This window comes from Alternaria metachromatica, assembly GCF_023757995.1.
Source record: "Alternaria metachromatica strain BMP 0045 chromosome Unknown scaffold_22, whole genome shotgun sequence".
Classification (NCBI taxonomy): domain Eukaryota; kingdom Fungi; phylum Ascomycota; class Dothideomycetes; order Pleosporales; family Pleosporaceae; genus Alternaria; species Alternaria metachromatica.
This window is the reverse complement of record NW_026055513.1, coordinates 48,874-72,625: the sequence shown is the minus strand read 5'-3', so window position 1 is coordinate 72,625 and position 23,752 is coordinate 48,874. Positions and strand designations below refer to the sequence as shown.

The following is a 23,752-nucleotide window of genomic DNA, read 5'->3' as shown; positions in this document are numbered from 1 at the left end:
TTCATTTATCTCGTCGCGCAGATGTCTAAACAAGCGAACTATAGAGAGCGGAAGAAGAAAAACAACAGAACCGTCTACATGATATCGCACTTCGCAGGCAATCCACACGGACCCTCCTTATCCTTCTCTTCCGGCCCCTTCTGCTGAGGCTGCGATGAAGAAGTAGCAGCAGGAGCAGACGAAGCAGCAGCAGGCGCAGCAGTAGTAGTACCGTTAGTCGCCGCTCCCGCTCCATTCACTCCCTCAACGCTCTTCTCACCCACAGCATCGCCAGCAGTCTTTCCGCCATCTAGTCACTGGTGGGCCTTAGCAACCGCCTCGTAGAAAGCCTTACCCTGAGCCTTGGCAATGTTAAGCTCAAGCTCAGAGGGCTGCCTGCTGCCGTCACCAGCGGAGAAGGTACCAGCGCCCCAGGGGCTACCACCGTGAACCTCATCGAGGTTGGCCAGCATGCTGAACGCTGTCTTGTATCCGAGCGGCACGTAGATGAAACCGTGGTGCACAAGCGTGCTCATGGAAGTGATGGCGGTAGTCTCCTGGCCGCCACCGAGGGTACCGGTTGACACGAAGACACCGGCGTATTTGCCCCAGAAGGCACCTTGTTGCCATTGCTTGCCGGTCTTGTCCCAGAAGGTCTTGAATTGTGCGGGGAAGTTGCCGTAGCGGGTGGGGATGCCGAAGAGGATTCCGTCGAATTCCTCGAGGACGGCGGGGTCGTCGAGGGTGGGGATCGAGGCGTCCTTGGGGGGTGCGTACATCTTGTCGAGGACGTCTTGGGGGAGGGTCTCGGCGACTCTGGAGGTGGGTTAGCTGGTGGTCTTGAGGGAGATGGGGATGGTGATATGGCGTTTGCAAATGCAATTGCCAGCAGGAAGATTATAGTGTTCGAGATATGGGGAAGGGAATACATACTGGAAGAGCTTGGCGTCACCACCAGCCTCCTTGATACCCTCCAACTCAGCATCGGCCTACTCAACTCTGTTAGCAGCGACTCTCGATTGCCAGGAATCAATCGAGTGGGGAGCCGTTTCGCAACCAACAATAGCTCCCCATCTCAACACAATCGCAACATACCATCTTCTTGATGTGGCCGTACATGGAGTAGTAAACAATCGCGATCTTGGGAGCCATCTTGAATAACTTCCGGGGGGTATCACAAAGAACGAGTAGAGTACGAACGATTCGAGAGAGATGAGTATGTAGTGAAGAAGTAAAGAAGAGAGCTTCCGGGGTGGGGTACGCACCTTCTACTTATACCCAGCAGCCAGCACCAGCACCACCGGGGGCTGGCATGTGCATGGTGCATGAGATAACCCAGACCCCTTGTCAACAGTCTTCGATCCCCATAGACTGTGTCTGTCTCGCAATACATCATGCCATGGCTACTACATCATCCACCGGCCCAATCGCACCGAGCGAGCTTAGCTACCTAGCTGTCCTGTAAACAACTGCTTTGCGCCATTCTGCCCCTCATAGCGCTCCTCACTATACCACTCCTAGTAAAGCTCCGACGGTTAGCGCCCCACATATATACCCGGTGCAGTAGCGTCATAGGCGTTTCCGATGATTACATGAGCCTTTGGTAAGAGATTGTCAATTCGTTTTTTTCTGTTTCGCTGGGGAAAGGTACGTTGTTGGTAAAATTCCTCCGGCTAACCTGCTGCATCGCGAGTCAATTGCAGAGGAACCCACCGTCCCGGGCCCGGCAAGTACTTTTTCGCTGGGGCGGACATCTTCCGCGCTGCCGTGCCTCTTATTCAGCAGACAATCGGTCGGTGTTCGGCGTGTACGGGACTGAGACCTTACTCTAGGTTGGTAAGCTCCATCGCTCGGATAGAGAAAGAGGTTGGCTTCCGGCGTACATAACGGATGACCATGCGGTGTGTAAGCAAAAAGTGCGGAAAGCTGCACCTGGGCTTGTCTGCTTTGGGAGGGTGTGGGTGCGTGGACTGCAGGTGCGGGGTGTTGGTCTTTGATCGCCAAGGTGTGGAACCCGTTGGCAAAATTGGAGCTTTCGCGAAGTTTCTTATCAATCGTGTGTTGCTATTCTCGTGGTCGGGGGTTGAAGCAAGTTTCCTCTATCGAATATGCGCGAAAGACTGTTTGCATAGATGATGCGCGATGGGAAGATTGTCAGATGAGTGTGAAGCTTGATTCATTATACTGATTTGAAGGTTGAACGCTAAAATGCTAACAAACTGCAAGATGGAAAAAAAGCAATAGACACCCCGCCATCCCAAGTAATCAATACGCAGTATTCGCTTTTTCGGAACATGGCCATGTTCTCGTTATGAATTTCCCCAAATGCATGAATAGAATATGGCTGCTCCAGCCTGGTATCTCTTTGGCTCCAGGCCTGTCGCTCATGCATGTGGTCGTAATTTCGTAAGTATAGGTTTCGCAATAAAAGTTACAGTTGAAGTGAAGTCGGCCGTTATCAGTGGTTTTATCCACAATCAGGTTTGGATAGAGAGGAGCCTCCTGCGGACGCCGGCTAGGAATTCGGCTTCGTCGATGCGCTGGAACTGCGCCTCCTCCTCTTTTCCGTAAAGGCCGGTACTGCCGTAGGGTCCCTTGCCGCTGAAATCGACGTTCTGTGGCCAGTGCCCGTCTGACGAGACCTGCGCCAGCGAAAAGTCGCCATGAACGGATTGGAAGCCGGGCTCGAAGATGCACTCTGCAAAGAAGAGCTCAACGTACAGCTCGCGAGGAATGGCACTCTGCGCGCGGAGGCGGATAAAGCGACGGGCTTGCTCAAGAAGCTTCTGCAGGGCGTCGGTAGCTTCGTGGGTAGAGCGGCCGTCCTCGTGCTCGCACAAGTGCAGAGCACGTACCTGCAGGTCACCTGCGAACTTCGCATTGTCGTTGGAAAAGAGATGGGAGCACACAGAAGGGAGAGAGATGGACAGAGTCTCGAGCTTTGGGCAGTTCCGGAACGTGTCGCAGAGATGCTCACAGTCGCTCGGTGATCCCGGATGCGGGTGCCAGAAGCCATCCTGTGACCGCGGGCTGTGCTCCAGGACCCGGAGCGTCTTGCGAGATGCCTTGACAATGGCCATGACACCATCGATGGTGATGGAGGAGTTGCAGGTCAAGTGGAATTCCTCCAGCTGAGTGGCCGTGCGAGCGATGGCGAAAAGATCATCATCGGTGATGGGCATGAAGCTAGTGTCGCCAAAGATCTTCAGCCGCCGCAGCTGACTGAAGTTTACCGACTGCAGTGGTTCCACATCAACGATGTTATCCTTGTCTGTTGCTTGCTGCGAAGTCGGGTCGACACATTGAAGTTCCAGCGACTGGAGTGGCTTGCCGGTACCAGTGAGCACAGCCCGCCAGGCATTGGCGTCCACGTGACGGATGGTGGTCCATGGAAGAGAGAGCGATGTGATGTTGGTGCAGTTCTTGAGCGACTGGAACACCAAACGGTCGGTCTCGGCGGTGTAGAAGCCGTGCACCCACATGCGCTTGATCTTGGCGGCCACCTGCGGGTAGTCATTGCAGATGCTCACAGTCCGCTTGAGAGAGGCGAAGGGGTCGCGGTAGACCGCTGTGCCAGTCGGACGGTCAATGAGCTCGTAGAGTGGGTAGCTCTCTCGCCTGTTGGAAAGTTCGGCCCATCGCTATGACATGTTAGCATCGTCCTCATCGTCAGGTGTGTTGATCTGCTTACCTCTCCGCCCTTCCAGCGACGGATGTAGACGTCCTTGATGGAGTGCTCCAAAGCCCACTCGTGCCACTTCCAGCAAACGGATCGTAGAGTGGCAGTTGCGTCCCACTTGAGGAGCTCTGGCGGGACCGGGCCTCTCACATAGCGCTGGAGCTTGGCCCTCTCGAGAGGCAGTGGCGCCTGCTGGAGACCAAATGTATACGTGGGGCCATCACGTATATTGGCCTTGGTGACCTCCTCAAGGATCTGGATGAGTACTTCGTAGGGGAAGTCGTTGATGTGCATTGAATGATTGACGGTGGTGACGGTAGGGTGACTCGTTGTCTGGTGGTGTGAGAGCAGGTGAGGGATCCGTAGGTTTATGTATCAGGTGGCAGGTCAGGCAGTTATTCCAGAGTGAAAGGCACTCCGGGGCTCTTATAGTCAGGCAGCACCTACCGCAGAGATTTATTTGGACAAAGAGCACCGTGGTTCATTGTTAGTCAGACGTCTTGTGTCTTCCCCAGGTCCATGCACAAGCGCCAACGACTCGGACGCTGGGCCGACATGGCTCTGAGCTAGAAGGATCACTTCACAGCCCAACCGAGCCAATAGGGCAGTAAGCAGCACGTCGCACGCGTATAGTTTTGCGATGGAAAGTGGTTGTGAGGTTAGGTTCTCTTTACGTCACGGTGGCTTGGCGGGCTCGGGTTTGCTGGGGCGGCGAAGCAAAGCAGAAAATTGGCTTCACGTGGCTCGTGGCTGGCGTTTCGATTACCCCCAGGAAATTCAATCCGCAGGCCACCTGACCACCAATGACACATGGAAATCTCTGACGAGACCCTCCGACCATCTTTCATCATCCCCGTGCCTGCATGGCGCCTCTCTGCTGGGTCCAACCTCCGTTGCTTCCATGCTGTCGCGTCGCGTCGCCTGGTCGTGATGCCGTACTCACGCCTCTTCTCACGACATCTCGAGCGTGTGGCTTGCTGTGCCATATTACATCCGACGCACCGGGCACTTTCGACATCTCCGCTTCTCCAGGCGTTTACGGCTGCGGCTGCGGGTGTCGCCATCTATGTCATGTCTCGCACCTTATGTCGTCAAACTGCCAGCGTCTTAGCCTGTGCAGCACAGCACATACGCGACCAGCCTTGCAACACCTATTTCCATTGAATACCACGAATCCAGAACGTGCTGGATTTTCCTGCTCCCCATGCAAGGCACGTCGCACGCTATGCCATACGCACAACTCATGTCATGACCTTCACATCCAAGTGGATCGTGCAAATTCTCCTCCTGCATGGGCTCATCCTCCTGGTGACACGTATTTTCCGGTCTGTTGCATGAGTTGGAGCTTAGGCCTCTCACCATCGTGTCCATCTGGGCTTATTTGGTATTATCTTACGTCTTCGAAACTTCCCCGCTATGCGACTTCTCCACAACCAAGAATCGATACCGTTACGGGAACTACTCTAGCCCACCACTTGAGCCGAGCACACTACACAGCGATCCCCAAACAGCGGAAGTAATCAGGGTATGAAGTGCTGACATTGATTAGAATGATGCAATCGCTGACGGCATATTCGACGGGTGTTTGCGCAAACGAGCACAGCAGACCGTTCACTATATCGACTGTGCCTCTCCACAGCACCCCAATGTCCATCTTCTTACCCCTAATTTCCTTTCTCGGTTTCTATGAGCTAAGGAAATACGCTACCCCGCAAAGATCTCAAAACCCCTGGCCAGCTCGCTTCCACGAAGCTCATCTAGCTCAGAGACGATCACACCGGCAAGCTAGGCTTCGGGATAGGCATTCCGTTTCCACTAGAGCATCGGCTTTGCCTGTTATGCCGCTGCGAGCCTGCTCGCCCATGGATGCCGGCTTCGCTGTTCGTCCGGCTGGACGTGCGCCACCGATACCTAGGTAGTCACGGGGCTGTACGACTCAGCTGACATGGTCCTACCCAGCGCTAGGAGCCGCAACACCACCGAGCAAGTATCGTGACCTTCCTTTTTCGCCCCTGATTCAAGAGGGGCTTCATGCTGCCACGTCGGTGCCTCCCGGATGCTGAGTCGGTCGTAGTGTCCGTGCTTCCCGGTCGGTGCGGTGGCAGCGCATCAACAGCATCACACGACGTTCTGACGATCAAAGCAGTAAGTTGCCGTTCTGGTTCTGGTTGACAGCAACATGACTGAGCACACAACGGGTGTTTCCAATCTTCTAAACGGCCGTCAAACTCCCTGCTGGCATCATGCTGGACCTCTAAGCTCGCCGTCTCCTATCTTGAACAACGGGAGATGTCTCTCAGTGCTACCTCTCGCAAGACACGCCCATGTACGCAAGGCTTCATCAGAGTAAGCTTTAGGGTACAGCAACACGGAACTGCGACCCTACTATCGCCTATAGACCTTCAAGCCAAATGCTAGCCTCGAATAAGCTCTCGATCCTTATCTCGCAGCTATGAGGTCAAATGTAGCTCAAAACCACTATTGCACAGGATCTCTGTACGACTTCAGACAACTCGCAGTAAGATTAGCACCCGCAACGTAGCATCTTCATCAAAAGGTAGGTGCAACACGATATAGGGACATCGGGCATTGGGAACACGAAAGAGCCTTATGTACACAGCTTCCTGTTGCTGGCGCTGTATCACATGAGATAGGGACGCGCCGTGCGCGTCCATTCACAGGGAGTCGTTTGTGCAGTGCATAGCTTTCCATAATGCAACGTGAGATAAGGAGATCGGATGTTGAGGGCGATCCATGCAAAGCACTCAGTCCGTAGCATTCAAGCAGAAGTGTAGAGGTGCAATTCTATCGTATCAATATACCAACTCGTAGTCACCCGTCATGATCATCCATTACCATAACAGAGAAAATATGTCAAGTCTGTAAACACAAAAAAGATCAATGGGGTATCTAATCAAACAAGCAGCAAACCACACATTCCCCAAACTCAATTCCTACACCCCTACCGCCGCCTCGCACCCAAACTCTCCACATTATTCGCGTGCGCAAGCAAATACTTACAACACGTCAACGTATACTTGCACGCCTTCGTCCATCCCTCATCCTTATTCAAAGCCAGCTTGATACTCTGATCGTGAATGCGATCTTTCTGTATCTCATACGGCATCTTGACGCCGCCTGGTGGTCCACCTCCTGGTGCCGCTATACCCGCACCAACACCACCTACAGCATGCGACGGCGCAGCAGCAGAGTTCTCCACAAACTCACCCAGTTGACGTAGACATTCCAAAAACGCCACCATGGCCGTATCGAACTTTCTATGTAGAAACCCAAAATTTATCGGGAAGTCGCCGGAGGAGTAGAGTTCGAGTTTTTGTCTTGTTACTTGAGGTGAGTTGGCGCTTGTGGATTGTGGTTGGCGTGTTGATTCAGACACTGTGTTTCCGGTGCCGCCTTTCGTTTCGATGCGGGTGATGGTGGATGTAGAGCCCATGGGACAGAGTTCGTAGCCGTCGAACTTGTAGTTTAGTCGGTCGGCTAGTGTGGCGAGGAGGAGGCAGGTTTGGCCCCATGCGGCGTTGATCTCCGGCCAGTCGACGTACGGGTTTGGCAGGCGGCCGAGACGGAGGCCGTTGATGGTGGCGAAGTGGTTGTCGTGTGTTATGTTGAAGGTGTCGTTGTATACACTTCTCCTTTGTAGCTGATTCAGGATTTGCGCATCGTGCGCGTATCGCGTGGCTAGAGCGTCGCGGTCGTTTTGGATAGTGGTCAGGGTGGTGTTGAAGGCGTTTCTGCTCTTCCAGAACTCGCTTTCTTCTTGGTCGAGGATGCGGCTCTCGACTTCTAGGGCGGCGAGCTGGGCGTCTAGTTCGGCCTTTTCGGCTTCGAGGTTCTCGAGCTGCGTGATGGCGGTGCTTTCGGCTTTCTTGGCTGCTTTGAGGGCGGCTTCGGCGGCTTTGACTTCTTCGGTGCTGGGCACGTCGGTGTTGGCGCGGCGGAGGTAGTCGACGTATGCGTCGCGTTCGCGGGTCGCTACGCCTAGGCGCTTCTGCAGGCCTTCGATGAGCAGCTCGGTGCATTCTACGCATATAGGGTGGTCGACGTCGGAGCGTGCTGATAGTATCTCGAACATGCGGTTCGTCGTTTCTAGTGTATCGGACAGACTCGCACCGCCCTGAAGGTTCAGCCCGTTCGAGAAGCTCTTCCGTCGTGTCTTGTCATTCGTGTTCGGCTTCGTCTCGCCTGCTTGTGGTTTCCGATCTGGGCTACGGACGGCTGAAGAGGGTGGGTCTATCATCGACTCGGACATGTGTACGTCGATAAACGACATGGCAGGGTTCTGGGGGCCATTTGAGGGTCCCGAAGGCGGTGCGCCTTGGATGTTGCGCTTGAAGGTAGGGTTCCTGGCGTCTTTGGCGGCATCTTGATATGTCTTGAGGTGTTCGGGCGGGTTCGGAGGACGCGACTGGCGGTTGGGGGATATGCGTGATGCTGGCTGTTGGCCTGATACCGTCGAGTCTAAAACATGTTAGTCTGATGCGTGGTGGTCTACAGAATAGACGTGTACCAGTCAGTAGCTTAAAGGCGGCCGGGTTGAGCTGGTCGATGGAGGCGTCGATGTCTATGGGCGTCCGACATTTCTGACAGGCTAAAGCAGTCTGTTTCTTCTCGACGGCCATGTTGTCATGAGCTGTGCTTCCTCATGCTTGAGAGAGGTTGTGGGTTCCAAGGCGCTGACGGAATGACGGTTGCGGTTCACTGGCGATCACCTGCATGCGGGTGGGGCTGCCGCTAAGTGTCGGGTGCCTGCCGAGGAAACCGCGTCGCGTCTCGCTGCTCGCGTCAATCACAGCATCGCAATCACAAACTGTCTTACACGCAAACGCCCACCACCCACACACCGACCCCTATTCTACACCGCCCTCACGCTGTTTGAGACACATGCTCGCTGCTAAAGTGCGCGGCAACACGCGCCATGGAACCGCCGGCAAAGCGCATGCGCATACTGCAATCAGTCGAGGTCGACGAAGACAATGCCGAATACGTCAAGGCCAAGCAGAAACAACAACAGAAGCTCAAAAGCCGATTTGAGTCTATATTCGAGAAATTTGGAAACATGAATCCATCCCAAAGCGACGAAATCGACTTCAACACAAACAGGGTGGTTGTGGATAGAGGCCATCTGCGAAGAATAAAGCGTCAAAGCAATGGCAAAGAGAAGACATTACTGGAATCAATTGTTATGGGATCTGGGAGCCATTCGGAGGATGATGAAGATGACAACGAAGAGAAGGGAGAGGAGGGAGATTCGGAAGACGAATTGGCACCCCCGCAGCTGGTCAAACCCAAAGCTGCTGAACCACCTGAGCAAGACATAAACAAACAACAGACCGTAGCCACCGAGGTAAATGCGTCACAGCCTACAATACCCCCGCACGACTTGCCAGCAACATTTATACCGCAATTCGCTGTCCCGCAAACGCCCAATCCTTCGAACCCCACCGCAGACCTCCTACGACATCTTCAGTTTCCACAAACGCCTGCGGGACAGCAAGCACAAAGCGCTTTTCACGCCAGTCTGCTGCAGACAATTCACCAAGCTGTCAACCAAGCCGTAGCCGGTCTTGTACTGCCAAACGCCCCGATACCCTTCGCAAACGCCGCACCTCCACCGATTACACCAACAACAACAACAGATGACAAGGTAGCGCCTGCGACGGACCCGAAATGGTTCTTTCCGCCTCTGTCTGCCCAACCGCGCCAATGTCCAGTCGCCCAGTCGAGCCCTCTCCCAAGTTATACAACAGCACCGATAGCGAGCGAGATAGGCCAGTTTGCAGACAACATCTCAATAAAATTTGCTATTGGAGGATCTGCCGCCTCAATCCGTACAAGACCAGATGAAAGCTCACCAACGAGACCCCGTCGAACCAGTCCGCGTGTTGAGATCCAGAGGCGCATTCCCAAGACAGCGAGGAAATATCACTTTACTCACGAAGATGACGTGTACATAAGCAAGCGCAAGAGAATAGACGGTGTATCATGGGCGGTCATCAAAGACGGCCAACAAAAGTGGAAGGAGTGGCCAATGGCTGCACTTCACAATCGCTGGAATTTGATCAAGAATCAGAATCTTCACCTGCAAGAGCCTGCTGTAGCTCCTAAGGGTGGTAGCGTTGTTGGGGAGGATCAGGTCTCCAAGGAACACCATCCCGCCGTGTCGAAGCCGCCGCACCATCTGCCGACACCGGGTTCTTCCGAGCATGAAGACTATCACCGGAGCCTTGTCCAGTCGACAGAAGGTGACATTCCGGATTTGCAATCGTCGAGCACTCATTTTGATGACGATGACCGTGATCTATTATCCCTTGCTGGCGATGATTATGACGAGGAGCAACTCCCGATGAATGACGACGACAACGATACCCTTGTAGATGTATCCGGAGATGTGGTACTGCCGTCCATCGAGACGAGAGATTTGATCGATGAAGACACACTACAGAGCGACTTGCTTGCAGACTTACCAACGCAAGACGATATCGCAACACCAGTCCGGGAATCATCTTGCATAGCAATAAAAGCCGAGCCAGCCTTCTCTTCGCCAACTACACTTCGGATACGAAAGCATGCAACACCACTCGCCGAAGTAATACCCGATTCGCAACAGACCGATGACGAGCTCCAGAACGACCTTACATCTCACAACATGGACATCAGACTCTCAGAAACTATCAAGCCTGATACGATCCAAATACCAAATCAGCAAAACACGCATACCACCTCTCATCGGAAAAGCCCATCCCTCGACCTCATCGGCACCTCCGCCGACGACGAACTCCTGCCATCACCGCCCAACCCAACAACTCCATCCCTAAACCGTATCCATGAACCAGCCACCCCGGGAACCGCGTTCATATCCACCACATACCAAACACCCAAAGTCCGCGACCTACATGACGGCAGTAGTGACAAAGGCAGCAAATCCACATCGAAAGCCGATCGGAAAGCATTCCACAAACGGATAAAGAGGGAATGGACAAGGAAGAGTACGCCGGCGAAGGAGAGTGCGGCGAAGAGAAAAAGTCTAGGGGGGTTGGAAGTGAGGAAACGGAGATGGGTGGATGTTGATGGGGAGGGGAGTGAGGATGAACTTGCTGCGTTTTGATCGTGGGGAGAGAGGGGTAACAGCCAAAGCTGACAATGATATTGTCTTGTCTATCTATATCGATGTCTATACGTACAAAATACACCTACACATCCAATCCTCCTGATGTCGATCCAAAGACTGACTAGCTAGCTAGCATCGATCCTACCATGTCACATCTCCACCTCCCCATCCCTCATTCACATCCTGTCCCCACCATCCCACCGCTTCCTTGCTTTTCCTCTGATTATCCCCCTCCCAGCCTACTTCCTTAACAGCCGCACTCTTCGCCTTCACACTCGGATCTCTCGAATGCCGCTCAACCCACTGCTCAGTAAAGTTCTTCACCCGGCCATCGCCACGCGCCTCCGTTTTCACACTTGACCTCCTCTGCTTCGACTTCTGTTTCTCCTTGTCTTTCTCATCACTCTTCTTACTGTGCTTCCTCTCCTTCCCACCACCAGTAGTACCCTCTCCACTATCTTTACCCTTCGACTTCCGCTCCAATGCCAACATCTTCGCAATGAGTTCCTCCTGCGGCACGCTCTTCAACTTCTCTGCTTTCTCCATCTCCTTCTCTATCTCCCCACCACTGCCATCCACACCACCCTCCCCAAGTACACCCAACCCCTTCAACACCCCCTCACTCCGATACTTAAACCGAAACACCGCATACGGCTTCTCCAAACGATCTAGATACTCAGGTCGTCCGACAACATGACCGTACTCCGTCGCTTTGCCTGCGCGCACGGCGTGTTCGATACCTTTTGTGCTGGATGTGGATTTGCTGATGGTGAGGCGCGGTTCGGCGGGCGCGATGTATGTATTGTTTGAGGAGGAGGCGTGGATCGGGGTTTTGAGTGTAGAGGTAGAAGGAGGAGGAGGGAACTGCCAGTGTGGTTGAGCGGCGAAGTTTGGCGTGGGTTTGGGATGGATGCGGGAGGGGAAGTTGTGATTGGGTCGGTATCGAGAGAGGGTTTTGTTGCTCATGCGGTGGGTGGGTGCGTTCGGTTTCGCGGTTTCGGGTGGCGCTGGAGCGGGCGCGGACGCGTAGGGTGTAGGTGTTGGCTGTTGAACAGTGGGCTGTACGGGGTTGTCGGCGGGAAAGCTCCATGATTGGGTTGGCCAGGCGTCTTCTGGTGCTGGTGCTGGTGCTGGTGCTGGTACTGCTGGGTTGGCAAAAGCGGATGTCAAGGCGGATTTGAGGCCGGCCCAGTCATTCATCTTGTCGACTCGCTCTTGTTTTGGAGATGATGGGGGATTACCCCAACCGTTGTCTTTCCTATTCCAGTCACTGTCCGCCTGGATCTTCTTGTTGTCATCTGTATCGTTCCAGCCTGCAGTTTGATCTTCATCGGTTGAGTACCAACCCTTCTTATCGTTCTCCTTGAGGTTCTTTTCTTGCCAACCGTTCTCAGTATCCTTGCCCCAGCCGAGATTCTTCTCAGTTGCCTTGCCCCAAGAAAGTTTTTCAGTGTGATCGTTCTTGTCGTTACCCCAAGACGCAAGCGAAGGTGGTCGATTGCCTCCTAGTTTTTCACCAGCTGTACTCTGAACAAAGTCCTTCATCGACAGTGCATATGGGGCTGGGAACGTGTTGCTCGGAACGTTGCTAGGCTTCCTCATAGCCTCGTGAACAGCAGCTCCCCACTCTGGGGTAGGTATAACCGAAGCAGGTGGGTTAGCGTAAGCACTGGGCTGTCGTGATTGTACTTGTTCCGGGGCGACAGAAGGAGGCGCATTCATAACTGTCGGTGTCATTCGCGTGATGACCGATGGCGCAGGCGCAGCGGCTGTAACTTCATCCGCAGGTCTCGAAGACGGGTGACGATGGGAATACTTCGATGGCTTCCGCTCATGATCGCGCTGTACCGATTTGGAAACTCGAGAACGGCTCTTCGATCTTCGTCGTGAAGGCTGTACCCGGCTTCGAGAACGCGATGGCTGGAGAGTAGCGTCAGAGCTACTTAGCGAGACCACAGAGTCTGAAGGCCGTTCGAGACGATCCCAACTCCCGCTGTCTTCTTCTGAAGAAGTAATTTCTCGATCTCGATGCGAACGTCTTGACCGCGATTTGGAACGTGAACTTCGTTTCGTTTCGTGCTTCGAGCGCCGTCGATCGTGTTTAGGAAGAGTGACTGGGGAGCTAGACCTCAGATGGTAGTGATTAGGAGGATTAGTCACCCAAAGTTTTCCTTGTTGGCTGGAGGCGTCCCATTCAGCTGCCTTGTCGGTCGGCCAAGTATCTCCAGTGTCCCAGGCGTCGGATGGGGTGTCTTCCCGCACGTTCCATTCGCAGACACTGGAGGAGTCGGTCTCCAAAGCGGGCTCAGCGTTCCAGGTAACATGGGTCCCTGCTCTACTTTGTGGAGGTCGTTCGCCCCAGCCAGCCTGCGACTTGGCCCAGTTTGAACCGTGTTCGCTCTGGTGATCGCGCGAGGAGAAAACCGGCTGCTCTATGTGTTGATGTGGTTGTGTTGGAGCATCGAATGGAGATTCAGGCCACGCTCCTGGTGGCTGACTTGCAGACTTTGCATCAAAATGTGTTTCCTTGTACTTCGCCTGTCCTTCTGATTGTGTGTCCATTCGTCGCGACTCTTCCACTCCTTGCTTGACTGCTGTCGTAAGAAGATTGTTCAACCACATTGGATCCACAGTAGGAGGTTGCACCGCTCCGACATGAGGAGGATGCGTGTTATATGGTTCTCCGTCACGCGGGATAGGACCGCTGCCGTACTGGAAACCTGACGGAGGAAGGTCGTTAGTGCGCCGCGCCCCCGGACTGATAGGCTCTGAGTATCTGGAATGTGGCCGCGAGTGGTGCGAAATAGGTGCCGGAGGGAAGAGCTCCTGAGCTTGGTATGCAGTGCGATGAGTTCTCGATGTCGAGCCTTGCGGGCTACGTACCGTTTCGGCGTATGGCGAGCGATAAGACGGGAGAGGCGGTGGTGGACCATGGCTATTGCCAAAGTTGCTGAAGAAGGGACCGCGATCATCGTACATGGACCTCTCGTTAGATGGTGATGAGCTATCGTCTACGCCGAACCGGTGGTCTGGGTAGTCTCCTGCTCCATCAAAGTTCATTGTTGAAGCAGATTTGGCACTGCGCGTACCGGCGCATCGTAGGACAACGACTTCTATGCAGCCTATGTTGTCGAGAATGTTTGGCGAACAAATGTTCGGTGCATCATCCGCTGAAGCTGTGAATAGTTAGAAGACCGCGGTTCTATGAAGTCCTCGCAACACATACCAATGTTGAGTTTATCAAAAGCCCACTCCCTCGCAATCATCGATCCATCTTTTTGCCTTTCTTCCTTCTGCCTTACGCGAAAGTCGACAAGAGAGCGACTATCGGAAGGCTTCCGTAGCTTCAAGTCCTGCCTATTGCGGTTGCACTGGTAAACACCGTCGACGTAGACGAAGATGGCGACGCCTGGAGCGATGAACTTGTTGGAAGTGAGGTGGATGGAGAAAGACTGTGGTTTATTGGGTACGGGGACGAAGGTCTCTACGAAGCCATCACCGTATATGGTGCCAAACTCTCGCAATGCTTGTTGACTCCCGGATAGCTCGATGGCGCAATTGAGGTCCTTTAGTGAAGGCATGGTAGAATTGCCTTCAGGATAGTTGTCGTAAGATCGCAGTAGGACGAAGGATTGCCTGGGATGGGTAGCAGAGGTGCCAAGCTGTGGACGTGGTGTGTAAAGTGAGCTCTGGTTGTCACAGTGACCGACGAGAGGTGAAGCGGTGGCGGAAGCTGAAAGAAAACCAGTTGACTCTGCACTCAGCCCGGGAATTACCGCGTGCAGACCTCTCACATTATCTTCAGATAGACTTCTTGAAGAGGAAGACAGGAATTGATGTGCGAACTGTCTTAGGTGAAAGAACTTGCCATATATTTTGCTTACAGACACCACGATGATGCGACATCGGCGCCCGATTACTCTACGAACACCCTACCTTCACGTTCCTCAGGCCACCGCATATAGCCATGAAGAAACGTAGCTTAAATTCACGTGTGATCGAAGTGGTTCCGAAGGGCGCGCGGTTTCGTTGGCTGCGGACCCTGTGCCCTTTGCTGATGCCGTCAAACATGGACATGTCGTCGTGTACATATACAGTGCTGATATGTTCGGCATTTGCAGAATATGCACCGAGATGGAGTAGGAAATTGAAGAGCATCAGTTCTTTTGTTGTTCGTGGTGATTGACGGGTGAAGGAAACGTCGGATGAGGATGCGATAATGGAAGTCGCGCCGGTCAAACGAGCAGGCACGACTATCAGCCCGATTGCTGCCCAAGCTGTGCTTGTGCGCAGTGCATCACTTTTATCGACTTGCATCAGTATCAAAGTCACCAACACAATCACCAGCCAAAAGTGCAAGCGTAGTTATACATCTTCAACTTTCAATTTCCTCCCTTCCACACACCCATCGTCAGGTATGAAGGAAGAGACTTTGCTTGCTAGCTAGCTAACGCTCGGGGATATCAACAGAGGAAAAGCCCAACCTATTCACAGCCTTTAGTTATAATCCCGAATCCCTTTTTCTTGGCCAAACAATGGAAAAGCAGCCGTGACCCAGATAGAGAGAAATGACACTTGTCTTCCAACGTCAGAGATGAGAGAGCTTTCCTCTTATGCCAACCCTAGCCTAGCCCAGCCCAGGTACACCAGTACCGGTAAATTAGACTTTACGTACACATGAACTTCTTCGAGAGTCCAATTCAAGATAAAAGGAAAAGGAAAGGAAATGGCGGCCCATGGGCACACCGCACAAACGCACAATGGTATAAACAAAGGAAACGAATGGAAAACCGAACCCGGAGAGACGAGAAAAAGGAAAGGTAGGTGGTACATCGACATGTCGAAGATATTCGATCAAAAAGGCGGTGGTCCAAAACAGGTAATGTCGCTGAAGCGCGGGGTGGCCAAAGTAAAGAGTAAGAGCGGCCAAGCCTATGCGCCGGGCAAAGGTGATTTCGTTAATGTGGGGTATTCGAAAGGCAAAATGTTTTGACCTCCAAAGCATATGCTTAAACCCAGACGCCGTGCGCAAGAAGAGATTGTGAAAGGAAAGGTTCGTGGACACATGTACAAGGCGAGATGGTGGTGGGATCAAGCCATAGGAGGGAGAGGTTCAGCCGCGCTCTTCTTGCGGCCAAAAATGGTGCGAGTCCTGCTTTTGTCGCGGGCCTTCTTGTCTTTGGAGTGGTCTTTGGTGGTGGAACGACCTGAGCGAACGGACCGCTCATCCGAGGTGGTGGAGCCGTCGTCCATGTATTTGTCTTTGTAGATCCAGCTGTTGCCCACCATGCTGACGCCCTTGGCTTCGGCTGCGCGATAGAACTTGGCCGCCTTCTTCATGTTCTTCTTGCAGCCGACGCCTTCGGCATAGCAGTAGCCGGCTTCAACGAGAGCATCGGCGTCGCCCCAGTTTCCAGCGATCTCGTAGCATCGCAGTGCGAGGGACTTGTCTTGAGGAGCACCCCAGCCGTTTCCGTAGCATTTGCCAAGCTCGTAGATGGCTACAGCGTATTGAGCACGATGCCGCTTCTTCTTGGTAAGGTCGGTCGGCTGCCCGTGCTTTGATTGGTCCTCATCGTCGGCTACTTCCAGCTGACCGGAGTCAACGGCGCGGCGTAGCCATTGCAATGCTTCGGACTTGTTCTCACGCATGCCCCAGCCGTGACGGCAAGCGAGACCGTACCAAAACATGGCTTCTGGAAGACCAGCGCGAGCTGCGAGTCGAAGGTGATAGGTGGACTTGAGTAGTTCACCAGCTTCGTGAAGCTCCAGTCCCATGTCGCAGTGCTGCTGCGCTGTGACTTCCCCAACAGACCCGGCTGTCCGCGCGCGGATAGTGCTGTTGCTGGATGTGAGGGACGGGGTACCGTGGTCGAAGGAGGCATCCCGCCTAGCTTGTGGCTGTTGCTGGCGTGTTTGGTCGAAAGAACGAGGCGGTGATTCGGGTGAAGGAGGTCGCGCCTGAGTCTGGTTAGGCTGGCCTCCAGGCTGGTCCCATTTGATCTCGCGTTTGAAAAAGTCCTCAATGCCAACAGACTTGCGGTCGACGGCCCTGCCGCGAGGGAGGTTGAACCTGGTGTATGTGTAGGACGGGGCTGGGTTGTTGCCGAACTCGCCGGACCGGCGGAAGTCCTCGCTTACCATGCTGACGGGAGTGTGGACCTGCTCGTTGGCGTAGTGAGCAGTAGGGATATCGTTAGAGTCCTGTCGGCGGAGCTGGTCGTCGAAGGAGGGCCTCATGTTCACGCTCTCCTCGGACGGCTGTCGCGAGGGTCCAGCATCTGACCTTACGTCCAATGACGGACGCACGCTCTGCCGGCTTGTGGGGCGTGAGAAATTGGGTCTTGAGAAGTTGTAGGCAGGGCGCGGGAGACTGCCGCCATCGACCGAGTAGTTAGACGCAGCTGACGGTGATCGGGGGATCATGGTAGGACCGGTGGCAGGCGTGAATGGAGACTGGGCTCTCGACAGGCTGGAGCTAGGAGACAGGTTGCGCGTCTGGTGCAGGGAGTCGTAGGATCCGCTGAGAGACATGTCCTCGACATCGTCGTAGGTGCCAGCGGCGGAGCGGATGCTCGGTGAGCGGTTCGAGTGCAGGGAGCTGGACGAGCGCGGCGGGAGCAGGTTAGAGCGAGGTGCCGAGCGGGGCTGCGATTGTTGCGAGTGCTGGGAATGCTGCGAGTCGCCAGAGCGCTTCCTCTGCGGGCTGAGGAACATGTGGGAGGTAGGAGCGGCCGGGAGATGGGGACTGACGGGCGTGGCCTCGCGCAGGCCGATGTGCGGCTCTACCGAATCGGGCGAGCGCGACCTGGGGATGTCGAAGTAGCTCTGGGGAGGCGTCGCAGGACTGGCTTCGGCGATGGTGGCCATGGGGCTCTGCAGCGGCCCAATAGCGTACTGGGGCTCGGGCTCGTCCATGCCAAACTGCGGGTAGTAGGACTGGTGTCGCTTGTCCGACGATATCTCCTGGCGGGGCGAGGCCTCGGGGCGCGGGGAGCGGACGGGGCCTGCATCTTCGTTGGGCGAGTTGACGGTCGAGTTGGAGAGGGACGAGAAGTAGCCGCCGCGGTTGCCGAACTCGTTCTGGATGGTGAGGGGCGCGAGGCGACTGAGGCGGCGGCCTGTCTTGTCCTGCTGCTCGAAGCGCTTCGCGAGCAGGCGGCCCTGGAGGGCGAGGGCATCCAGAGGGGAGAGGGCGGGCGGCGCTTCGCCGGTGCGCGGGCTGGGCAGGTCGGAGCCGAGAGACAGATTGCTCATGCTGGCGCTGGCGAGGTTTCCGAGGCCGAGGTGGTTGGAGGTGAGCGAGTTGGCGGTGGTGGGAGGGTCGAAGGACTGAGAGCGGAAGTCGAGGCCGCCCGGGCGTTGGGTGCGGTTTGCCATGGTGAAGGAAGTGGCAGGCGGGCTAGTGGTTCATGGAATGTGCGGCGGAAGATTGATGACGCTGGGCCGTCATGCGCGCGACCGGGCAAAAGAAGCCGTCGAAGCCGCCTGGAGGGATGAATGCGGGAGACACGGGGCTGAGCAGCGCGTGCGGGAAAAGCAGCCGTGATAAGAGCGGTGGGTGGTCTGGGGGGTATTTTGGGAGGGCGTGGATGCAATCGGCACCATGAAGAATGAAAGCAGCGCGAAGGAGCGGATACGACAGCAAGCGTCGAGAGATCAGTGATGGACTGCAGGCCCTGAGCAGTGTCTGGGGCGTCGCGATGTTCTATGCTGCCTCGCGTGCAAGAATAGCTAAACCTACACCTCCTGAAACCTCAGGTGGGCCGGGGATGCTCCCTGCTCGCCAATAGGGTCCGCTACCACCAGTCGGCCCTGCATCGCGACGACGTTGACCCACCGCGCCGTCGCCCTGACACGCAGCCACTCGATGCACGCATGCACACTCATCTCTCGCGCGCTGACAATGCCATTGCTTTTCACATCTCCATGCTCCCAGCTACCAAACTCTCATTTCCTTCACCCACTTGCTATCGTCTACACCATCGCCTCCAGCTGCCTCCATTACATACCTCCCCCAGTGCCGTTTCACTAGTCTATCCGCACGCCATCCGTATTCCCCTCTCGGCCTGCCTCCGTTTCGGGCGCTGGCCGTCAATAGGGTGGCACATGCTTCGCGTCACTTCATTTGCTCATGGCACTTGTGGAGCGGAACATGTTCCAGACTTTTGCTCATTTAACTGCTGCCCGTCCTGCGAACCACTGTTCCTGCAACGCTTCACGTCAAGAGCGCGCTGTTTCTGCCTATATCGCCGTGGCTATATACTGCTCGTCGACTGGATTCTCTGCGTACCTGCAAATCTAACCATGCAGGGAACATTCGCTGAGACCCGTGCCGGCAAGGGGCTCAGGGTCTTTTACGTGATGCCATCGGCCACTACGCTCGCCCTGCGTGCCCGTCCTTGGGCCAATACACCATCTCAATCTCGTGATCTTGCAGCGCCGGGCGCGATCTTCAGGTCACGCCGATGCCACGCACTCCCGCAGGCACAGTCCGTCTATGACGTTGCGCATCGTGATCATCTTAGTGATTCTCCACATCGTCGAGTTGTTGTCTAGGTTCTGGGGTCCATCGTCTAGGCGATCGCATCGATCCTCTCCCACGACTGCAGTTGCACGCTATCCTCTAGCTTCGGCTCGGACGCTGTGTCCAGGGACACACGTTTTAACCCCATCATCCACCCAACAATCCCAGCCGGCACCCAATTGCCCACCAGATCGTATGTCACACTACCACGTCCGACGCGCCATACCTTCCTTGGCCGCTTCTGCGTGAGTGCATCGAATACGCCGTTGTGCAATTCCCGAAGACTTGAGCCGCTGTGGTTTAATAACCCCCGGTTCTGCGCAACACGCGTCTGCGCTTCGAAGTTGTTGGCATACAGCGCTCTGGTAGTTGCTGGCCAAGCGTGTGGGCTCCCAAGCCCTCTGGTCTGCAGATGATGTTTCGGACCCACGTTTGTGAGATCGAAAGTTCCCAAATGAAATTGCAAAACTTCAATGCCAAGGGTTCCCAGTTCCGCCCTGAGTGATGCCAGGAACCCCTCGAGTGCACTCACGATCGCAGTCTCTACGCTATGGAACGGCGGCCGTAGTGACGCAATGATGCTGGGCGTAAGCATTAGGACCCTGGATTTGAACTCACAGACGGTCGGCAGGAGCGCTTGGGTCACGGCGATGGTGTTGAGTACTTTGGCATTCAGCGCGTCTGACCAAAGCTCGGGGGTCACCGTTTCTACAGGCCCGGTAGGGTAGATGAGGTCTGGCACCAGTATGACACCGCTAAGATTGAGGTTGTGCGGGCTCGTCCCCGGGACAGCGACGTGCGGTTTCACAAGGAGCTCGTTGAAGTTCTGAATGGCCTGTTTTGTGCCCATCGTGTCCACAACATCCAAGTGCAGCGGCCGCACGTCTGCTCTGGATTCGCTAAGTACTTGCTGCTCTTCGTCCATGGTAGAGCACACAATGTATACAATAAAGCCGCGTCGTTCGAGGTCAAGGGCTAGCGATCGGACGATGGGCGAGTTGGGTGGACCGGCAAGAACTGTCGTTGTTAGTCAAAGCCACTGCTTCGCGCCTTCCTCAAGCACTCACCAACGACCTCCGTCCTTGCCCCATTGCTCGCTCGCCGCACTCTTCGCTTGCGGTTGTATTTCTTCTGTTCTCTCCATACTAGGAAACTCCCAGTGCCGACAAAGGCGACGATGGCTGCCGTCAGCGCCCGATTTCGCGACACCCAGTCTTGCAGGCGATGCAGGTAGGCACCGGTGATGGGATGCGGGGGCGGCGGTGGCGGGCGCGGTCGAGCGCGTTCTGGCAGCCATCCTTCGGGGAGGCTCTTCTTAATGTATCCGGCGACATGCGCAAAATGCGCATCAGTGGCGTCCCATATCGATCCCGTGAAGTTGCGGACGTCTTTCGTGTACTCGGAGAGCTTCACCCACGTCAGCAAGGCGCAGAGCCAAAGTTCGTTGTCTTACTCACCACGCCCAGAATCTGCTGGTCGTCGTTTGACATGTCTTACAGAGGAACGATATATCAGTGAATCATACGACTTGACAGCGTGCGATGTTCCCAGGTTCAAAGTCTTTGACAGCTGACTGTGACGACTCCGCCAGTCCACTACGTCAGGCACTGACTCGCGGAACGGGATCCGCACACGCTCGCACGTGAGAGGCACAACCGGCCTCTGAGCTGTTGCGCCACTCTCTCGGTCAAGTCTAACATTAGCATCAGATCTTCCCACAAAATATGCGCGCTTGCTGACCCTGCAGACGATCGCCCTTTACCTTGTTTACAATAGCAGCGAGTTATTACTTTGTCTGAGTGAAGTCGTTTAATCAACGACCTGGCCTTGCCATCGTCAAGCAGCAAAGGCCGCGTGAAGTGCTTACGTGGCTGGCCTCGTCCTTCGCCTCTTTCTTCAATCTTTCTTTACTTTTCACTTTCCTTCACGGCTCTGCCACCAGGTTCCTATATCTTCTGTGCAAAGTTGGCCGCGCGTATATCCGATCCACTGAGTCATTTACTGCAACTCTCAACTACACCAGTTGATTTACCACGTAACGCGCACGTATCCTCTCACACAACCCAACCATGAAAGAGATTGACGCGCATTTCGATGCCTACGAGCATCTGAAGCATCTGCCCAGAGAGAAAGAGGCGTTGCACATGCTCCGCAAGGCAGCTTCCATGGTGAAGCCAATTATGAGGAAGCGCGGCTGGAAAGTCAGAACACTGTGCGAGTTCCTGCCCGAATCGGCTCGACTACTAGGTAAGATAGCAAAAGTCACGATGAAGGAAAGGTTCTGACTTCTCAAGGTCTTAATGTCAATCGCACAGAAAGGATTCTCGTGCGCATGAGGTATCACTATGATGCGAGGCAATTCCTACCCTTTGAAGAAATCATGGACACATTACTACACGAACTTTGCCACATCGTGTTTGGCCCCCACGACGGCAACTTCCACAACCTCTGGAATGAGCTCCGCGACGAACACCAGACCCTTCTCATGAAAGGCTACACTGGCGAAGGCTTCCTAGGACAAGGCAAGAAACTAGGTGGCCAAAGAGTCCCACTTGATGAGATGCGCCGCAATGCCAGGAAGGCCGCTGAAAAGCGACACGCCGCATCTAAACCCAGTAACGGAGGACATCGCTTAGGCGGATCACGCCCTGTACAACGCGGCGTCGATATGCGCAAGGTCATCGCCGATGCAGCGTCACGTAGAATCAGCATCACCGACGGCTGCGCGAGCGGGACTGCAAACGCAGGAACATTGGTCGACCAACAAGCCCAAAATGGATTCCGAACGACTGCAGAACAAGACGACGCAAATGACTGGGCCATCGCGCAAGCCCTGCAAGATCTCATGTACCAAGAGGAGATGCAGAGGTTAGGTGCGCCAACAGGAAACGGCGGTCTAGCCTGGGATCCAGAGAACGGGTTGTCCGTCGACAATTACCCTGCTCAACCTCCCCGTCCGCCAGGAAGTAGCACTACACAGCCAGGAGGGTACTATGATAAAAATGGTGTCCAACTTAATGACGAACGCGACTCGGCTTGGAAATCTAATGGGAAGGGCGGTTATTACATGCCTGAACATCCAGAGAATGAACCGTCAAAGAAAGCTCGGCCTATACGCAGCACGGCACAAATACCACAAGAAAGACCCATATCCCGACTCGTCACCCAACCATCATCACGGCCTCCAAATCCTAAGTCCTCTTCTTCGTCACGAACACCATCAAACTTCCATCCCCACGGCGAGGACCAACGACGAAACAAGAGTCTCCCTCCAACACCCCTACCCTCATCAACACCTGATCCTCCCCTTCAACCCCTCCCTCCATCCCAGGAAACCCCACATATCCCTCCCCCAGACCACTGGTCCTGTCCCACCTGCACCCTCGACAACCCCCTCGCCCACCTCGCCTGCTCCATCTGCACCACCGAACAACCACCCCAACCCATCCCCGAGCACCGTCGCTTTGCCTCTTCTTCCTCTGACTCTTCTTCCTCCATACCCAACTTGCCCCGGCCGCCTCCGCGAACGGATCTGAGGTCAAAGCGGGGAGGGGAGGTGACGACGCCGTTTGAACCTGCGAGGGGGAGGTTGGGCTGGAATTGTTTGGTTTGTGGGACTTTTATGGAGAGGGAGTGGTGGGTTTGTAGTTGTTGTGGGAGTATGAAGGCGGAGAGTTGAGGGGGATGAGTGGAGGGGTGGTGGTGGTGGTGGTTTTTTGGTCTTGTTTCTCTCTTTTCCTTTCCTTTCTCAGTTTGGAAGGGGTGTGAGGGATGCCGTTACTTGGAGTTTTACGTATATATACCCGCGCCGGGAAGCGCATGATGAAAGTTCGATAGGTATTTGATCTTGAAGGTCTTGCTAGCTAGACACCTACATTAGGGCGGGTGGGGGAGATAGAGGGGATGTGGTGGGAATCGCTCGTTACTTAGTAGAGGTACACGACCACTAACTAATGCTACATTCTCAACGTTGTATTTACGAACATGCCGTCCGACTCAGTCTGCGGGACTATAGTCTCTAAGGGTGGGTGGGGGAGGCGGAGGGGAGGCGGCGGGGCGGAGGAGGGGAGGAGATGGACGTCTCGATGGTTGCTATTTGGAGATGCAAGACCTCTTCGCTACCTCACATCTTGATCGTAATAGTTACGAACGTCCCATGCGACCCAATCTGCACCTTTTTCTCTTCCGTGCTGGGTGGGTGGTGGAGGTCTCTCGTTGCCAATTACAGGTACACCACTGTTTAGATGACCCTACATCTTGAACATAGTAGAAACGAACATCCCATCTGAATCTGTCTGTACCTCAATACTTTCTGTCCCCCACGGCGCTTTTCTAGGCGGGCTCTCTGGTTTTGGAACTGGTGGCGTCGGCACTCTTTCTACAGGCTCTTCTCCGGCCGCTAATTGCTGTTGCCGTTTCCTCTCCTTGTAAAACTCCT

The 23,752-nt window shown here is 54.8% G+C and overlaps 8 protein-coding genes across 8 annotated transcripts; 2 read left to right on the top strand and 6 right to left on the bottom strand.

The window, feature by feature from the left end:
- Window positions 1-293: 293 nt before the first annotated feature.
- Window positions 294-1,131, bottom strand: ALTA7 (Minor allergen Alt a 7; the record flags this gene model as incomplete). Its single annotated transcript, XM_049334962.1, has 3 exons — window positions 294-795; window positions 913-968; window positions 1,075-1,131. 3 exons carry the CDS (start codon window positions 1,129-1,131, stop codon window positions 294-296), a joined length of 615 nt encoding a protein of 204 aa, XP_049185806.1.
- Window positions 1,132-2,456: 1,325 nt separating this feature from the next.
- On the bottom strand, window positions 2,457-3,952 carry J4E83_008064 (uncharacterized protein; the record flags this gene model as incomplete). Its single annotated transcript, XM_049334961.1, has 2 exons — window positions 2,457-3,620; window positions 3,671-3,952. 2 exons carry the CDS (start codon window positions 3,950-3,952, stop codon window positions 2,457-2,459), a joined length of 1,446 nt encoding a protein of 481 aa, XP_049185805.1.
- Window positions 3,953-6,620: 2,668 nt separating this feature from the next.
- Window positions 6,621-8,298, bottom strand: J4E83_008063 (uncharacterized protein; the record flags this gene model as incomplete). Its single annotated transcript, XM_049334960.1, has 2 exons — window positions 6,621-8,137; window positions 8,187-8,298. The coding sequence occupies 2 exons, from the start codon at window positions 8,296-8,298 to the stop codon at window positions 6,621-6,623; spliced, it is 1,629 nt and encodes a 542-aa protein (XP_049185804.1).
- Window positions 8,299-8,594: 296 nt separating this feature from the next.
- J4E83_008062 (uncharacterized protein) lies at window positions 8,595-10,784 on the top strand (the record flags this gene model as incomplete). The annotated part of the gene is made up of 1 exon (XM_049334959.1): window positions 8,595-10,784. The coding sequence occupies one exon, from the start codon at window positions 8,595-8,597 to the stop codon at window positions 10,782-10,784; it is 2,190 nt and encodes a 729-aa protein (XP_049185803.1).
- A 144-nt stretch (window positions 10,785-10,928) lies between these two features.
- J4E83_008061 (uncharacterized protein) lies at window positions 10,929-14,368 on the bottom strand (the record flags this gene model as incomplete). The annotated part of the gene is made up of 3 exons (XM_049334958.1): window positions 10,929-12,602; window positions 12,948-13,507; window positions 14,014-14,368. 3 exons carry the CDS (start codon window positions 14,366-14,368, stop codon window positions 10,929-10,931), a joined length of 2,589 nt encoding a protein of 862 aa, XP_049185802.1.
- A 1,510-nt stretch (window positions 14,369-15,878) lies between these two features.
- Window positions 15,879-18,167, bottom strand: J4E83_008060 (uncharacterized protein; the record flags this gene model as incomplete). The annotated part of the gene is made up of 1 exon (XM_049334957.1): window positions 15,879-18,167. The coding sequence occupies one exon, from the start codon at window positions 18,165-18,167 to the stop codon at window positions 15,879-15,881; it is 2,289 nt and encodes a 762-aa protein (XP_049185801.1).
- A 1,196-nt stretch (window positions 18,168-19,363) lies between these two features.
- Window positions 19,364-20,804, bottom strand: J4E83_008059 (uncharacterized protein; the record flags this gene model as incomplete). Its single annotated transcript, XM_049334956.1, has 3 exons — window positions 19,364-20,331; window positions 20,382-20,721; window positions 20,772-20,804. The coding sequence occupies 3 exons, from the start codon at window positions 20,802-20,804 to the stop codon at window positions 19,364-19,366; spliced, it is 1,341 nt and encodes a 446-aa protein (XP_049185800.1).
- Window positions 20,805-21,383: 579 nt separating this feature from the next.
- J4E83_008058 (uncharacterized protein) lies at window positions 21,384-22,614 on the top strand (the record flags this gene model as incomplete). The annotated part of the gene is made up of 3 exons (XM_049334955.1): window positions 21,384-21,561; window positions 21,609-22,268; window positions 22,559-22,614. The coding sequence occupies 3 exons, from the start codon at window positions 21,384-21,386 to the stop codon at window positions 22,612-22,614; spliced, it is 894 nt and encodes a 297-aa protein (XP_049185799.1).
- Window positions 22,615-23,752: the final 1,138 nt, after the last annotated feature.